General features: G+C 46.3%; 1 protein-coding gene across 1 annotated transcript; it reads right to left on the reverse strand.

Moving 5' to 3' along the window:
• Positions 1-472: 472 nt before the first annotated feature.
• On the reverse strand, positions 473-9,763 carry LOC136517731 (uncharacterized). The gene is made up of 6 exons (XM_066511377.1): positions 9,469-9,763; positions 9,042-9,200; positions 8,564-8,689; positions 7,938-8,117; positions 7,556-7,720; positions 473-1,218 (listed from the first exon to the last, which is right to left on the reverse strand). The coding sequence occupies exons 1-6, from the start codon at positions 9,697-9,699 to the stop codon at positions 856-858; spliced, it is 1,224 nt and encodes a 407-aa protein (XP_066367474.1). The 5' UTR covers positions 9,700-9,763; the 3' UTR covers positions 473-855.
• Between the last annotated feature and the right edge of the window lie 9,440 nt (positions 9,764-19,203).

The raw sequence follows: 19,203 nt of genomic DNA on the forward strand, positions 1-19,203 counted from the left end.
AACAATATAAATCTCACTCTCCGAAAAATCAATCAATCCTAAGTTTGACTAATTATTTATAAAAAATACTAATATTTATGATATATAATAAGTATCACTGAATTAATCATGAAACATATTTTCATAGTAAGCCTATTTAAAAATACAAATGTGATATTAACTGGTCAACTTGGAATCGTTCGACTTCCATTCTTTTTAACACAAAAGTAGTAGTTGACAACAATCAAGTCCTATAACTGTTTGTCACGGTTAAGGTCTTCACCTCTCCCCGCTCATTTGCATCGCAAAAGAATTCTAAAAATGAAACTCATTGGCATGAAAAATACTTTTGACACTGGATGATCTTCAAAGGTCAACTAAACAAGAATTAGATGACGAGCAGTCAAGAGAGTCGTTCTATTCAAATCCGTTGGGATTTTTTTAGGCTAAATCTTTCATCTCATTGTTCACCTAAGATCCCTGTTTAATTCTTTACAAAGTTCTTCGAGGACACATGATGAGTAGACTTTCTGAAGAAAGAGCAAAGCATGTACTTAAGTACACAAGACTATTTTTCATGCAAATCCGTTATCCTAACTGGGGCAGCAAGGCAAGTAACATTTGGCACTGACACAACCGTATAGTACTGAAGAGTCCAAACAGTAACAGTAACAGTAACTCGTACTTCCCCTCAAAAAAAAAAAAAAAGTAACTCGTACAAGTTACACAGAAAGTGCAAGCATCCGAAGCATGAACACATTCCTTGGCATTTGGCCAAGGCTCAGTCGCGACAACACACAGGCATGGCAACCGATCCTTGGTTACATTGAACAGTGGCAGTATAAAAATATGTGTTCCCGTCACAACCAGGCCACCTTACTCTTCTGTGAAGTTTGGAGGCGGGGGCTTTGCCCTATTGCTAAGAGATGACCGCGAAAGCATATTTGGAGAAGCTTGTACGACAGGGCAAGATTCTGGTACGACGACGGATGTTGACGTCGTCGGAGCAGATTTTGTTGTAGCTGGAGTGGCTGCGAGACTCACAGTGCGAGGTAGTACTTGTGTAGGGTACACCTCGGTGACCTCTTCGATGCCTTCGTCTACATATATGACATCCTGCATAGTGAGCTGGTGATACTCAACAATTTCTCGCAGGAATCTGTTTTCTCGTGCATATACTGAGTTCTCGTGCGCAAGCCGTGCCTTCTCAGCTAGTAGTGTTTCCAACTGGAGGCGGATCTGCAAAAGAAATGAATGATAAGTGGCCAAACCAGTAGCAAGTACACCCAGACACTCAGCACTTGTTAATTCAGCTAGACATAATATGGAGTAAGTAAACTTCACAAAAGAACTACTCTTAAAATTATCACATTCAAAAAACAATTTCGGAGAACCTCACTATCATGTGCAATAATGCTTCACAAAACCAATGCTATGCACCACCAAAATTTCCAGTGAGCTTAACACGCCAGGCCTACTTGTTAACCTAACAAACTAGTATTAGATGTATATACCGTGTGTTTACTTAGTAGTGTAGCGTCCATCAGCTAACCATTTCCAGGTGACTTTATCCTCGACCGCTGGTTGTAGAAGAATGTTCTGTAAGCGAATCAATAGGGAGATGAACTCTTCAACTTGCGTTGCTGTAGTGATCTTTCTCCTCAATGCTCTGATCCAGGTGTCGTTTGTAATTTCCTGATGTATCATTCTGTTTTCCTTCTGACAAGTTGGAAGAGATGGGGGGCAAGGTTCCTTGGGGCCTCTCCATCGAGCCAGCTATGGTGCCAAATTTTTTTGCCTTGCTCCCGTTTCCGAGGAGTATAGTGGTGGAGGGATTGAAAAGGAGGCGATCCACGTTATTACAGGGGACCTCAGTGCCGACCCAAGGTTTATCATCCACCATCCACTCTTGCCAAATCTAGCGTAGCCGCAGGGCCCTCTGCTAAATTTGTCAAGATCTATCACCCCAAGAACTCCCATGTCCTTCGGCATGCAGACCGTTGGCCAATTTACTAGATAGTGGCCTCCATTGGCCTTGTCGTCAACGGTCCAAAAGGAAGGAGCACTGAATCTTATCGATCTTTTTTCTAGCCCAGACGGCCAACGACAAGATGGTCAAATGGTAAGTTGGAATGAAAGACAGGACCAAAGTAGACAAGAGTGTGTCGCCCTGCTCGGTTTAGGAGCCCCACTTTCCACCCGGGCATACGTTGGCTAACTTTTTGAAGAGCGCGGATGTGCAACTGTAGCGACATGGGAAATCCATTTGAGCTCCCTGGAACGGTTCTAGAATGTGTTGAGTCGGAGGCCCTCGCATCGAATCGGATGTACCGAGCTCTTGTCAAAATTGACAACGTCATCAACATAGAGGGACGTTGAGTCTCATTGAGACCAAGGGGAGCGGTGTTATAAAGCCTTGTTGTGTTGCTGCATCTAGGATTCTCTGGAGCGGATCTATGGCAAGTATGAAGAGCATTGGCAAGACTGGGTCTCCCTGTCGCACCCCCACCCTTTGGTTGAAAGCCTCACCCTGATGGCCATTTACTGTAACCCTCAACGATGACGTCCCGAAGAGGCCCTCCACCATTGGCCAAAGCCAAGGGCCTGCAGGGCCTCAAGGAGGTAACACCAATTTCAAGTGTCAAGACTTTTGGATGTCGAGTTTGAGGAAAAGGGCCGGTATCTTCCTCTTTTGGAGATTTCTAACCGTATTTTGCACATATAGGAAGTTATCTTGGATGCAGTGACGCTTGATGAAGGCGCTTTCACACTTGGATACTATTCCCTCGAGCAGTGAGGCCAGTTTGTTTGCAAGGAGTTTGGAGAAGATCTTGGCTATGCTGTGGATCACACTGATTGGTCTGTAGTCACCTACCCTCACAACATACAGCTTCTTGGGATTGAGGATGATGTTGGCCGAATTCAGCAAATCAAAGTTTTGAATGTTCATGTCATAGAGCTGGTTAAAAGCAGCCATGAGGTCAAATTTGATGGTTTCCCAGCAATGTTTGAAGAAGGCACCAGTGAAACCCGTCAGGGCCAGTTGCTTCGTCTCCCGGCATTGAGTCGATTGTTTCCTTTATCTCATCCTGGGAAAAGGGGGCTTCGAGGATGGAGAGGTCTTGTTGGTGGTTATCCCAGGGATGTCCAGTTAAAGGTGGAAATTCGGGTAGTGTTGCTCCCAAGTTGTTTCTTAAAATGTTCTGAGACTACTTTCTCTTCCTGTGCAAATATCATACCGTGATCAGATTGTACTTCCTCAATGTCGCGGTGGCCCAAAGCTAGAAAAATATGGTGTTGGTATCACCGAGTCAGATGTTGGTCGTCATCTGATTCTTAATTTTTCAATGAGTGCCAGGCCTAGGAAGCGTGCTTTGAGGCACTTGAGTAAGCTTACTTCTTCCTGGGTGAGAGACCTATCCTCCTGTGCAGTCTCCACACGAAGTAATACTTCTTTTACGATTGCAAGTTTTAGTGTCGTGTCCCCAATTTTTTCTTCTTCCACCGCTTGATGGCCTTTATCATGCGAGCCAATTTAATGTGAAGGCGTTTTAGGGTTGTGTCAAAGCGATGACCGAAAGATGTTTGCTGGTTCTCTTTGCATCTCTCCTTGCAGGAATTATGGGTGTGTGGTCGGACATTAGGGAAGGCAAGGAGTGGAGCGGGAAATAAAAAAATCTCTTAATCAGGTGTGTAGATCCTTGTCATGGTTGGGCTATCTTGCCCATTTGACCATGTGAATTGTTGTCCATTCAGGCAAATTTCTTTGAGCCGTAGGTCATCTAACACCACTTTGAATGAGCCCATCAGTCTTGTTGAGGTTTGAATTATTTTTGCCTTTGAGCCATAGGTCATCTAACACCACTTTGAATGAGCCCATCAGTCTCTTGTTCAGCTTTGAATTATTTTTGCCCGCCGCTTGATAAATCAGATTGAAGTCGCCAAGGACCAGCCAACGGTCTCTGTTCTACGCTGCTAAATCCCTTGTTCTTGTGGGAACAGGAGCTTGTCATTCTCAATTTGTGGTCCGTACACTACAATGATGCACCAATATGCGGCATCAGCTCTCGGGGTGATTTTAGCGGTGATTGCATTGGTTGTTATGTGCGTTTCTAAAAGGGTAAAGTGGTCTTGCGAGACCACCAACAGGATTTCGCCTCTTGTTTGGATCGCTCGTAGTGCTATGAAATTGTTTAGGAATTTTGGTCTTGGTCTTCATGAGTTCCTCTCTCGACTTCGTCCTGAGTTTGAGCCTGTTAGAGAGGAGTTGCTGAGTCGTCATCTGTGCCATTCGCTTGAGACGATGCCTAAGCTGTGATCCGAGGAGACATCTTCAGTCAGGAAGTGTGAGCGAGGCTCTGCAAACTTTGGTTCTGGCGACCACACCGGTGGGCGGGGGGGTAGGGGGTCTATTGTGACAAACTTGGCCATGATGAGGACGACCGCAAGAAGCAACACCATAGAGGATCCTCTCCTCAGAATCCTTGATTGGTGCTTGTTGCTGAGCAAGAGGTCTTGCCTTGTTTCGTCACCTTACTACCTCAGCACATAGGAGCCAAGCTTCTGGTTCTCCTCTACCTCCTCACCCAGGTATATCATCTAAGTGCTTCCTTGATTCTGGTGCTTCTTTTCATGACCCCTGATTCCACTCATTTGTCCTTTGTGTCTTCACCCAATCCACCTCTCATTCAGAACATTGATGACGCGTCTTTGATTGTTGATGTGTTACTCTTCCTACCTCTTCTTTTCATGTTCCTACTATTTCGCATGTTCCTAAGCTCACTATGCAATTGATATTGATATCTGCTAGTCAAACCACTGGCCACAGCTATCGTATCATTCTTGAGGATGATTCTTGTCTCGTTGTGTTCACGATATCCATAGAAGTCTTCTAGTGGGGACTGGACCTAGGTGTTCCGACTCAGCTTCTTTGGGAGCTTGACTGGTTGTCTTCCTTTGCCTTCCTTGACTGGCAAGTCATCCAGTCCTCCTGCCTCCATATCAGTTGCTTCATCTACCACTACTTTTGCACAGTGGCATCGTTGTTTAGGTCATCTCTCATGTTCTAGATTGTCCACTTTAGTTGGTAGTTGTGGTGATAATGCTCTCCATTGTACGGGTTGCAAGCTTGGCAAACAGCTGCAAAACTTTAACCTTCCAGTCAATCTATGTCATAGCATCCTTTTGATCTTATTCACTCTGATGTATAGGGGCATGCTTACTTCGTTTTGAAAGGGGGTGACTCATAATGGCCTTGTTTGGTAGAGCGATAAAAAAAGGCACTTCCCTGATAAGCTATACAAACAAAGCAAAAGTGCGGTCAAAATAAGTTGGCGTTTTAGAACAAATGTATGCTCTGGAGAGAATCATGGCCAAAAAAAGCATGTCGTTTAGCTTTTAATCTCATTTTATTTTGACCATAAACAACTTATAAGTTGTAACAAACAGAGCAATTATGCTATCTTCATTGTGATTATTCACGCTTTACTGGGATTTATCTAATTTCTTGTGGTTAGTTTCTTCCCATTTACTAGCAATTTGCCACTATGATCTACAATCAGTTTAAGTCTCCCATTCATGTTGATTTTGCTGGTGAATATATTTCTAATACACATAGGCACTATCTTGCTGACCAGGGTACTCTTGCTCAGTTCTCCTTCCCTAGTGCTCATGCTCACTCGGCTTCTTCGGTTCTTCATGGTTCTACTCCCTACGAGTGTTTTTGGCACCTCTCCTTCCAATAGCCGTCTTTGTTGTTTTGGTTGTGGCTACTATGTTCTTCCACCTCGTAAGCACACCAAGCTAACTGCTTAGTCAGCTGAGTCATGAGTGTATGTGAGCACACCAAGCTAACTGCTTAGTTGGTTGAGTGTATGTTTTCTCTTGCGTACAGTATGGAACATGAGGGCTATGCTGCTATGACCCAGTTGCCCATTAGATGAAGATTTTTCGGGATGGAACCTTTGATGAATCCCGCTCATACTATCCACATTCTTCCACCAGTTTGTCTAGCACAGCCAGGTCCCTTTCCTTCCTTATTCTGCCCCATTGGTCTTTTCCGCAGTCATCCTCTCCCTTCCACTTATCTTCTTCGTTCTCCACATCTCTACCTCCTACTCTACCGCACCTACGGTTGATCCTCTTCCTCCAGTTGCTCCCCCACCTCTGGTTGTTTCACCTCGTGAGATCACTCTCAACTACTCTCATCCCCATCCTATTCCATCACCAAACTCCTCTCCATCCCTCTTTGGGCCTACTCCTAAGTCTTCTCGGTACAATCTCCAAGATTGTCACACTATTTGTCCTACCTCTTATTATGGCTTCACCGCTACTACTCTAGTTGAGCCCACGTCCTATCAAGAAGCTGCTATTCACCAGGAATGGAAGCATGCTATGGCTAAAGGAGATTGTTACATGATATGTCTAAAGGAGATTCAATGGAGCACACTTAGCACTTGGGATTTGGTTCCCTACCACCTCAAGTCACTCCCTATCACCTACAAGTGGTACTATACAAGATCAAAAATCACTCTAATGGCTCTCTTGAGTGCTACAAAGCTCCTCGCCGCGCATGGTTTCCAGCACTATGAGGAGACCTTTGCTCCAGTTACTCATATGGTCACTATTTGCATTCTTCTTCTTGTTTCTTCTGTTCACCAGTGGTCCATCACTCCGCTTGACATTAAGAATTTTTTGTGAATGGAGAGCTTTGTAGGAAGGTTTACATGCAACCATCTCTACATCTCTAGAATACTCTGTTCCGGATGGCATGGTTCATAGCATCACTCACTTCACGGCCTCAAGCAAGCTCCTGTTACCTAGTTTGAAATTTTGGCGTATAGATAGATAAAGATTTTGGTACAGATATAGATAAAGATTTGTAAGTATTTGTAAAAAACAAACCATTACTACTTGAAAGGATTGATCTGGTTGTATAATTCAATAAAAAATATTTGTTTAAAATCTGGCTCAACAAAATGCAAGCCACATGCAAAATTAGGCAGGTGGCAAAGCTGAAGGCCATAACATATCTGTAGCACATAATTGGAGGAAAGATGGGCCCAGCAGGAGCTCTGAAAGGGGTTGTAACAGAGCTAAGGGGATGCCCCACTGGCACAGGGCTGCTGACTGTGTACTGCAACTGTGCTTCAACAGTTTAGAGTAAAACAAGTTTTAAACTGTAGCAAAGTATGAGTCAACTAATAGTTAAAGACTTTCTTAACTTCCCAGCCATGTTGAGTTAAAGAGAAAACCCTCCCTCTCTGGCTAGGAACTCTTGAGAAATAGCCAGAGAATTCCACCAGCACCTTACAAGATAAAGAATAAGCTGAACATGTAACTAATGCTAACTTGTCTACTCAAGGCATTCAGTAATTCACAGTCAGTTTTGATGTAACGTCCAATGAATATACACTAAATAAAACTAGGCAACATTGTCAAAAAATAGGTAGGCTACTCCAATAGAACCTGAATGTGGATATAGTAGCCAAAAGAAATTTATGGAGATAAATTCACCATCAATACTATGAAGGATATTTTTAGTACCTAGTTTTTTCAAAGAAAAAAATATACTTACCAGATCATCATCTTCTGGATTGTCACCCTTGTCATAACACTCACGCAACATTTTATTCTCTTCTTCAAGCTGAGCACAGCGTTCCTTTGCAAAAGCTAAATCTGCCTTCACAGTTTTCAGCTCCCGCAATAGCAACTTTGCTTTTGCAGCCATGGCATTTGCAACCTGTATGAGATATATGGAGACATTAGTTCAATCATACCTTACAAGATGGCAAAAAGATAGCCAAAGTGTCACTATTATTGAGGAAAGAAAAACAAAAAGAGGTGTTCCTTATCCCAGCCAATCAAAATAAATTTGACATTGTTTCATACTGTGGATTCAAACATGCAAAATGGAGCACTGAAGCAACATATCTAGTGACACATGTTTGCCACCTTACGTCGCGAGATGCCTTCAACTGAGTTTCATGGTCTAGTGGATTTTGAGGAAGGTGTCTTTGCAGAATTTTGTGGCCAGCTTCTCCTTGTGTATTTGGACCAGCTCCTTTTCTTCTCATGTTCAGTTTACGTGTCTCCTGAATAATGTCGGCCGTTTTATTCTCTACAATGGTCCGACCTTCCTGACAAAAATACCATGTATGTCATGAGTTGTGGTGTGAGTGTGGAGTGTGTGGGTTGTGTGCGTCCAAGTTGTACCCAATAAAAAAAACAAAGAGATCTGATATAACCAAAGGATATATCAATTGTATATCATCAAGAAGTCAAAAATAGCACAACATTGTAAAGATACATATATCTTTTTTTCCAACTCTCAATGAAGATAGCATGCGTTAACAAAAAAATGTTCGGTGCCACTTGCTGTAGTAGAATATGGATCAACATGGTGAATGCTTCAACTGTTTTCTAGCTTAAAGCAGGAGCAAAGGAATTTCTGTTCACACATATTTATACTGGACGCACAACATTTACCAATTCAGCACAGAACAACATTGAAAGTGAAACATAGGACTGATACTAAAAGATCCAGTCCTTTAAGTAAAAAGAAAAGAACTTATCAGCAACTTACTTCAAGTGCATTTTTTATTGTGCCTCCAATAAGGGTAAGGGAGGAGGTTATAGACTCAGATCTCTTCTGAGATGGAGGTGTCTGAGGTTTCCACGTCTCTCCTGGCAATTGTTTTGAATGTGGAAGCTGCAGTGTCATGAAAAATATCAGTGTTCCACATGAAAACATTTCAAATTGAACTAAGCATAATATTGATGGCAGTTCCAGTGAGTCAGAGGCAAAGATTTACAGAGTGGGCAATAATTGTATCTACAAGATGACAGTTATTCACCATAGTGATAGGACAAGAACAAAGATGATGAGTCATGCCAGTCTCAAGCTTCAAGCAGAAAATGAAAGCTCGGAATGTACTTTTCTATCTATCAGTACAGATATTAAGTGGTTTCAATTACAGACAAGGAGTTTAATTAACTCAAATTTAGCACCCCAAGAGTTCAATTAAGGAAGAAGATAATGGCAGGGGGGTTGCAGATCTCACCTGGACATCATCTTGCACATCGTCTCTTGGCGATTTGTACTGCTCCGGGGAGCAGTCCTCGTCAAGAAACGACTTTGCCTTCCGTGCAAGTGTGCCCCAGAATCCATACTTGGCCTCGTTCAGGCTCTTCATGGACGTGTATTCATAGCCTGAACAATCCTATACACCAGGACCAATATCATCAGTTCTTGAGAGAGCGAGCACGAACTGGGGAAATTGAGCAACACAGTTCAGCAGAAATCGATAATCATAATGGTTACTACGCCTACACACGAAATGATCCCTCGCCTGACCGAACTACCAACCAAGAATTACGAGGATCCCCTTCGTTGCGGTGATCGCTGACCGGACCAGATCCGACCCCGATGCATCTAGAAGCGAAACCGCAGAGAGGGAATAAGCGAGAGAGAGGCACGGCGAGACATACCGGGGACGGTGTGGACACGGAGGGATCGTGGTGGCTCCGGAGAGAGGCCGCCAGCGAGGCTGAGGAGGAGTAGGCGGAGGCGAGGGAGGAGGCATCGCGGTGCGCGGCGGAGGCGCGCATGGCCTGCGCGGCGAGGGAGTCGGGTGAGGCGGGGCCCACGAACGGCGGGTAGTGGTGCTCGAACGACGGCGTCGGCTGAGGCCGGGGCTGAGGCTTCCGGCGGTAGGCCATGTGTGACGCCCCGGCGGCGAGGCGCTGTGAGCTTCCGGTTTCAGACGCGCGGCCTGGAGATGAAAACGGATGGGATACGGATATCACTCGTATCACATTTGTTTTTTTTTTATTTCCGTCCCATTCCGATTCGCATAGTGTCAACTATGCACTACACATATGATATAATTTGACATCATAAATATGTGATTTGAGTATTTAAATTGATACTGTGCGGCATCCACTTGCTGCCGCGCCTCGCGTAGATAGCTGTGGCCGCTCCCTCCCTCCCTCCACGGCCTCCATGCCGTGCGCCGTTCTCCAAGCCGCCCCGGGACGGATGCCGCGCCCGCGCAGGGCGCTGCCACCACCGTTCTCTCCGTCCGTGATCTCCATACGACCCCCACTGGAGACGAGGGCGGCAGCGTCGACTTCGACGAGGGAGGTCTGGATCTAAGTCCTCCTCCTCTGTATCTGAGCCTCCTCCTCCTCTAGATCTGGATCTGAGGGACACGGCGGTGGCTATGGTTTCGGCGAGCTTTGTTGCAGTAATCTTATTTTACTGTTGCAACAAGTAATATTTCTTTGTTGCATTAGTCTCTTTTGTGTTTCTGATGTTGCATCTCACATTGCAGTAGCCTTGTTCTGATGTTGCAACAAGTAATATTTTTTGTTGCAGTAGTCTTTTTTTCTGATGTTGCTTTCTCGCATTGCGCTTTGTTCTGTTGTTGCAGTAGCCTTATTCTGATGTTGCAACAACTAATATATCTTTAGTTGCATTTGTCTCTTTTTCTGATCTTGCATCTCGCATTGCAGTAGCTTTGTTCTGTTGTTGTAGTCGCCTTGTTCTAATGTTGCAGTACACTTGTTCTGATGTTATAAACAAGTAATACTTCTGATGTTTGCATCTCACATTGCTCCGTGTTGCAAGGTGATGGAGCACGGTGGGGATAGGCGTGGAGGTGTAGGGGTATAACCCTAGATACCCTACAGCAATGGACATGGGCCGCACCACCAGGGGAGGTCCAGCCCATAAGAAGAAGGTGTGTGATGCAAGACATTGATCGGGATGCATCACACTGGTTTTAAGAAGGAATCTTGAAGATAGAGAATGATCTGTTCAGATATGATAGATATCGTATTCCTTTTAAATACTTATCATATACCCGAATAGAACTAGATCTAACCGACTTGTAACCCTGCCCCCCAGACTATATAAGGCGGACAGGGACCCCCTCGAATTCATCTCATATTCAATACAATCCAACAAAGACACAGGACGTAGGGTATTATGTCGATCAGACGGTCCGAACCTGTCTAAATCGCTGTATCTCTGCGCCTTGTGTCACCATCCGGTTCCTATTACGCATACCTCCACCGATCATCTACTACCGTGGGTATATCCCTCGATAGACTGCTGATCAGATTTCGTCGATAGTGGCACGCCAGGCAGGGGGTGTGCGTGCTGATTCCATGGGCAACTAGATGGTCACTTTCCCGAGCTCCATGGCCTTTCCCGAGTCAGGGCCAGATCTTCACGGTCGGATCCATGACTTGGGTCATTGACCTTGATGGAAGCGGGGAAATCATGGAGGCGGTGCAGGATCACCCTGCGTCGATCGTGCCAACATCTACAATGACATCTCCGATCCCAACACCTCACGGCTAGGTTAAGAGATCCATCAACAATAACAATTTGATTGAAGCTATCGATCGGGTCATGGACCGCTTAATGGAATGTTAGCTCCTCGTAGATTTGGTCTTAGATCGATCTAGAGCGAGCGACGAACCTCCTGCACTCCAAGGTCACCATGCCACTAACGCCGAGCGCCCCACTCGTGCACGCTGTTCGAGGTGGCAAGATGAAGATTTGGTGATCATGACAACTCCGAAAGGGCGTACCATTCAATGCCGACCACTCTCTGCCCCAACGGAGAGCATGCCGAGGCCCTATCCTTTTGGGCTAGTGGGTGTAGATCTGATCTGTCAGAATGTCGTGCACCATCTTTTCATCGACCACGCCGAGCGCAGCCACGTCAATGACCTCTATCAGATCGACTTCCTTGAGGCCGACCAGCCTGCGCCAATGATAAACATGGTGTAAATCCGAACAGATCTTCCGGATGACATGCTCCAGACAATCCTAGTGGAATGCCCTGAGCCATACTCCGAGGGCTCTACTAGCATATGCCCACCTTTCCCTCTAGGCTTTGGGAGAGAGCTCTTCATGGTTAGCCACGATAGCGTTGCTATCGATGGAGATACCAATGTCCAACGCCGTGAACGTGAAACCAAAAACACCGATCGCTAACGGTGTCGCAATGAAAAATACGCCGTCCAAGCTGCCGGAGGTGACCCGCTGCCTCTCGCTCATAATCTCCAACAGGAGTTCCTCATGGTGGACAACTAGCAAGTGGAGCGAACAACTAGCAAGTGGAGCAGACGCCGAGCGCCAATCTAGCTGTGGCCACCCATGAGTTGGCTCGACTCCCACCAACGTCGGAGGTACTCAAGATTCAAGCGTTGCTTAAAGTAGCTCAGGTCCAAGTCAACGACATTCCGGAACCTAGCTCCGTCTTATTCGACAGCGACCGCACGTAGTCGTAACCCCCGTAGTTTTCACCGTGATCGGGGCAGTCATTACCATAGCGGCCAGATCATCCAAGGGGGGTCTAGGGGCAATGTTGCCATCAATCTCGGATCATAAGGACCACGAAATCAGCGACCAGCTCGTAACGCCAATCCAGGAGATTAATCAACCCGTGCGCGGTGACGCCCGTGACCGCATCAACATCAATCTCGATGCCCTTAATTGCATCGAGAACAGTTGTGCCCAGCGACATCAGGCAGAACTCCAACGTCGACAGGAGTATGACGACCAACACAGCAACCCCATCAGCCTCCGACCACTCCTCGCTATCAAGCCGATGGGACCCCGCCCCTTCATAGCAAGGTTGTGAACTATACAGTGGCCCATAGGCTTCAAGATCTTCAGGGTCGATCCCTACAATGGCAAGGCTAATCCTAAGTAGTGGATGCAGCTCTACGAGATCAGTTGTATGTGCCGCTGGGGGAAACAACGACGTAATGGCAAATTATTTGCCTGTCATGCTCTCCTAGACAGCCAACAATTGGCTTATGGGCCTAAGGGAGGATTCTATCGAATCTTGGGATGATCTCAAGAAAGTCTTCGTCGAGAATTACATGGCAATGTGCCAACAGCCTGGCACAAAATATGATCTGGAGAAACTCTATCAGATCTCTAGGGAGCCTCTGTGAAGCTATATCAGGCGCTTCTCCAAAACAAGGAACATCATCCCCGACATTGGGGACAGCGAGGCCATCTCCGCTTTCACCAGAGGACTCCATCACCATCAGGAGCTACGCTCCAAACTTTATCACAAGAGGCCACAGACCATCGATGAACTCCTCAAGGTTGCAAACTCATATGTAGATTCTGAAGAAGCTGATCGGCAGTTCAAGGACGACGTTGCTCATGCTTCCTGCTCGCATCGCCACCGACATCGTGATGATGATCGTCGTTGAAAAGATCAAGATGCCTAAGAGGGGGGTGAATTGGGCTAATTCTAAATTTTTTTGCAATAATTAAGTCATATGGTTAGCCCAATTAACCCCTTGTGCCTAGAAAGTGTTCTTATTGATCTAACGCACAAAAGTTTAGCAACCTATGTTCCAATCCTACTCTAGCATGGTAATTCTAAGAATGTAAATGATAAGAATTGAATTGCTCAAAGTAAATGCTCAAAGTAAAGAGAGAAGGAGGAATGTGGTGATGTTTTGCCGAGGTATCGGAGAGTCACCACTCCCCACTAGTCCTCATTGGAGCACCCATACAAGGGTGTAGCTCCCCCTTGATCTGCGCAAGGATCAAGTGCTCTCTACGGGTTGATTCTTTGACACTCTGTCGCGGTGAATCACCCACAACCGTTCACAACTTGAGTTGGGTCATCCACAAGCTCTCTGGATGATCACCAAGCTCCCAATCACCACTAAGCCGTCTAGGTGATGGCGATCACCAAGAGTAACAAGCACGGACTCTCACTTGACCACGACAAGCCTAATGAGAAGGGTGGATGCACACTTTGGTACTCTAGATCTCACTAATGAGGGCTCTCTTTGGGATTCTCAAATCTTAATCACCTCACAAGGACCTTGCTCTTCTTGGCACTCTCAAAGGTGTTTCTTAGCTGTTGGAATGATCAGAAGTACCCCCACACACGAATGAAGGTGGTACTTATAACACTAGCTGAAAAACGAATCGTTATGTGCCTCTGCGGGGTGATTGGACGCTTTGGTCATGTTGACCGGACTGCACCAGTCAATTCATCCCAAACTCTAGTGTTTAAAGTGTGACCGAACACTAGCCAGCGTCCGGTCAGCACTGACCGGACACGTCCGGTCGTGATTTTCCCTCTCTAGAACCTTACTGGAGTCGACCGGACTGCTGGCCCTCAGCGTCCAGTCACTTCACCTCTCAGCGTCTGGTTACGCCAGACGATTTCACTTTGGTCAAATGAACTGACCGAACCCTGAGCCAGCGTCCGGTCAGTATTTGACCCTCCATTCACTTCCAACTCTCGATCATATGTGAATGAAGTTTGCTTCATTGGATCTAAGGGCTATTTTGGAGCTACCTAGTGCTAGTTATAGCAAGTGTGCACCACACCTAACCCACTAGACTCACCTAGGTCAAGCTACCCATCCATACCCCCCTTAATAGTATGGCCAAAGGAAAAACAATGTCCTAAACTACTCTAAGTGTCTCTTCAACTCCAAATGACACTTAGAACTAGTCTATCCTTAACCTTGTCGTCCATTCTTTGAAAACCGAAACGATTTCCATCGTAGGGGCATGACCACCTTGATTGCCCAATCGATCTCCATTACCATGACCTAACTTAATTGCCTCTGTAAAACACACGTTAGTCATAGTAATTATGTATTGTCATTAATCACCGAAACCCAACTAGGGGCCTAGATGCTTTCAATCTCCCCCCTTTTTGGTGATTGATGACAATACCACCTCGAGTATGTGAAAGAGATGAGGTTTTTAACATGCTTGGTTCATATAAGCTTTTGGCAATAAGAACAAAAGTGTTAGGCAAGCTTATATGACCCAAGCCAACATAATGTACTCAAAAGATATGAAATAAGCATGAGTACAAGTAATAAAGCTCATTTGCATCGGAGTAAAACGCGGAAGCAAAAGCAAATGAGCATAGCACAAGTGATATGACATATAAATAATTCAAAGTAGAGAGCACACATGTCATATATCACGATCATATAGATATCACTATCACATAAATATAGTTTGATGCATACAAGTAAACACACGATGAATGCATAATAGTGTATCACACATAAAAACCAAATGTAATAGATAAGCTAATAGATAAACTAAACTCCCCCTAGATATGTCACTCCTCCTAAGTCTAACATACTCGATCCCTCTCCTCCTTTGGTGTCAAACACCAAAACCTAAGGGTCGGTCGGTGTGGCTACAGCGGACGAGCCGGGCACTGAGGTATGAGGAGCGAGCTAGAACTGAGTGCCATCATCATCTGATCCTAAACTCTAAGCTGTATGACCCTCTATTGCTTGAAGCGACGCTGAAGTGGTCTGGGTTGGATCAACGACTGGAGCTGCTGTAGACTGTGCAGGTATAACTGTAGTAGCCTGCTCTGATGATGCCACTAAGGAAGGGAGCGTCTCTGTAGTCCCGGTAATAGTTGCAACTATAGAAGGACCAGGGACATGTAGATATGGAGGAGTAGGCTGCCCTATCAACTCACTAAAGGAAGCACCAAGGCTCCTGGACACTATAGTCTCTAGCACTAGCAGCGAGAAAGTCTGAGCTGGTGTGAAGCCCGTCTAAAGAGGTGTGAACTGCGGAGCTAGCACTGGCGAAGCAAACCACTAGAACACCTGCTCTGTAGGAGAAGCAAACTATGCTAGTGGCTGTCCCTGACTCTGAAGCCCACTAGGCTATAACACTGGAGTCATAGAAGTGGTGGCAGTCTGACCAAGCTGAGGCAAAGGCTGTGGCGGTGGAGCCCCAATAGCTGTCACAACATGCTGCATAAACCCAAGTAGCTGCTGCTGCATGAGGAGCTACTGCTAGTGCATGGCCTGCTGCTGCTACTATAGCGCCTATGTTTGCTGCTGCATAGCCAGCTGCTGTCGTTGGAACTCGTCCTGCCGAGTTTGGAACTGTGCAAAAGTGGCAGTGGTCTCCTAAGCCTGGTGAACCTTATCCTGCCTTATCCGCTCAAGTATAGCAAGTAGAGCGGGGTCTGTCTACGGTGCAGGTGGACTAAACTAGAGCTACCGGCCTCATGGTCATGTCGACATGCAGGCATCTGAGGAATGTCCCGGTAGTCCTCATCTAAGCTATCACTAGAGTCGCTCTCGACCATCCCCTCCTGTTGAGCCTCTAACTGCTCCTCCTCAATAGCTACTATGCCCCTGATAGTATCATCCTACTAGGCTGTAGTCTTTGGCACCTCTAAATGATGGCATGGCTGGCTGGGTGCACCTCGATGTACTATGGCAGATCATCTGAGTTAGGTTGTATGCAGGGAACTCTATAGTAGCACCACTGTACTCAGCTAGCATCTCAGGCGGCCTCACTGTAACTGCCCTATGAATAAGAAATGTGATCCAATGGGCATAGGGCAACTGTCGATGACCTCTGAACCCCTCAGCAATAGTATCCTCTATCTCTGATAGAAGGAGATCCCAAATGTAAAACACAGTCTACTGCATCAGAGAGTTGAGAAGTCATAACTGAATGCGAGTCAAGCCCTCGCGATACCCCATCCTTAGAATCAAGGTCCTCCTCATAATAGCATCCAGCACTCTAGCTGTAGGAGTGAGATCACTAGGAGCCCTGCTTGACCCCTCGCCAAAAGGTTCCTTGAAGCAGTGGCGGACTAGATTTGTAGGAGGTACCATACTGCCATGAGGGCGTCTAAGAGGCGCTGTCTGTCCATAGCAAACCTCATGTAGCCAGACGGGCTACTCTTGAAGCCTGAGAATCTCCCTGACCCTAGTGCTCGTTAGCCTATAATCTCTGCCTCTGAATGCAAAGTAAATATATCTGTGCTGTGGGTCAATCCAGAGAGTAGCATAGAACTGACGGACCCAAGATGGAACATATAAGCCTGTCTGTCCAAGTAAATATGTCAGCCCTGGTAGATATGCAAGGTAGGGGCGAATATACTCTTCGGCTGCTACAACTATGGACTCAATGTTGCACACCCTCTGTGACCTAAATAGTGCCCCACTGTTGAGATATGCATTATAGAAATCTTTCTATAGTGGTGTGTAGAAGCCCTCTGATGCACGCTCATCCTACCTCGGCAGAAACCACTGATCAAAGTCCACAAACTTGAGCTGCTGCACCTGCTTGGCCGTAGCGGCCCTCAGATCTAGATGTGTCACTAGAGGCGGACCCTGTGGTCTAGGCGGTGGATGAGAACCCCTCTACTGTGTATCTACCCTCAGTGTGACTGGAGCACGGGTACGACCAGAGCGACGAAGCTATGGCTGAGGTGCCTGCTCTGTCTCCTTGGCCTATTGTCCCTCCTGAGTCTGCTCTGTTGGCTGTGTCTCCTGCTATAACTCCCCCTGAGGCTGACTCTCATCAATAGCAACGCGCCGTCCTCCAATCATGAGAGTCCCAGCTGGACCACCATGACAGCGCTCAACCTGCTCAAGTGCATCTCTTGTTGCTGGTGGAAGCTGATCTGCAATAACAACACCACTGCGAGCACCTCCTCTCTCGGCATGCTCTGTGGCCTCTGCAACTATAGCTGCTCTCGCTGTATCTGCATCAGGGTACTTGCACTTCCTTGTTGCCAGCTTCTTTGTCGCCTTGCCTTTTGGATCTATAGGCAAGCGAGGCGGATGCCTCGGATCCTCATCACCTGGACCACCTCTGGCATTCTTCACACGAGCCATCTGATGAATTTGAAAAGAACAACTACCGCTGACAAAGATCAACTGCCAACTGTCACTTCTGAAGCTTAGCCTTGATCCGTACTCGCGAGCTTAGCCCCGAGTTGACTGACAATTGCAAATAGGACCTCAACGGCACCGACTCGTAGCATGATAGAATAGATAGGATATACAAATAATTTTAATTATTCATCTAGAGATATGAAACCCTAAGAAAGCAAGCAATTAGGTGAGAAATTGAATTGAGGGCTTGCTACCTGATGAACCGGTGAAACAATGAGAAGAGGAACGGATCGGGGAACCACTGGGTCGGCAACTAGAGAATAGGGTTTGCAGTGGCATGGATTTGCGATGCAGTGTGATGAATCGACCATGGAGAGACGATGTGGGCACTAGCATGTGCTGGTGAGGTGATGCTTGGTGGTGCTAGGGCACGACAGCGCTGGAGTGGGGTGCTAGCGTGGTGGTGCATGGGAGCGGCGAGTAGAGCACGACGTGTGGGAGCAAGGCACTGCTTCGGCGCGGAGACAGTGTCAGGGGGCGCAGTGGTGGTGAGACATGGCTGTGTGGCGGCAGAGGCAAGCTCGGCGGTGCTAGGGTTAGGGCACGGCGAACTTGAGTGCGGATGGAGGAATAGATCACGACGCAGCGCAATTTATGGTGGCCCCCAATGGAGTAGAAAAGGAAACGGAGAAAGAATTTGGGTCCTGCACGTTTTCTACTGACCGAATGCTCTGGTGGCAGCGACTAGACGCTGCCACCCAGCATCCGATCGATTCTAGAGAGGTCCAAATCCCCTAGAATCGTGACCGGACGCGTCTGTTCCCAACTGATCGGACGCAGGCAGAGTCCGGTCGATCCTGACTTCATCTTCTTCGCTTGACCGGACGCTAGATCGCCTTCTGACCGGACTTTGGGAGAACACTATTTTAGCGTCCGGTCACTCCTTCTCAGCAGCAGTTCACCTTCTGTGAACTGACCGGATGCTGGACATCAGAGTCCGGTGCAGCATCCGATCACTCTTTTTCCAGCAAACCTTCAAAGTCCTTCGTGTTGCCTATTCCCAATCAAGTCCCAACTCCAATAAGATCCAAATAAACACCAATTGGGACTGATGTGAGTGACCTCTCTCAAACCCTCATGTTTTTCAAAAATATTTTGCCTTAGGCTATAATTCTTTTTAAGAAAATAGGCAATAAGAGGGCAATTGAAGATAAACGACAAAGCAACATTCATGCATATGCAATGCAATACTTGAAAGTAAATCTAGTTGCTTGTCAAGTTTGATCCAAGGTTAAGCTTCTTCACATGCTTTTCGGCGGTTATCTTAACCATGTTAGACAAGCCCTATATGCATTACCAAACATTAAACATGTTGTATATTACAATGCAATGCAAGGGACAACACAAGCTCATCTTTTAGTAAAGTTGCTAAAATCAAGAACATTGAGCTCATTCCGCAATCTAAAAAATGTTGCCTCATCTAGTGGTTTAGTGAAGATATCTGCCAATTGATCCTCAGTTCTTACACCTTCTAGTGAA

The sequence above is a fragment of the Miscanthus floridulus genome, chromosome 17 (assembly GCF_019320115.1).
Source record: "Miscanthus floridulus cultivar M001 chromosome 17, ASM1932011v1, whole genome shotgun sequence".
In the NCBI taxonomy this organism is placed as follows: Eukaryota; Viridiplantae; Streptophyta; class Magnoliopsida; order Poales; family Poaceae; genus Miscanthus; species Miscanthus floridulus.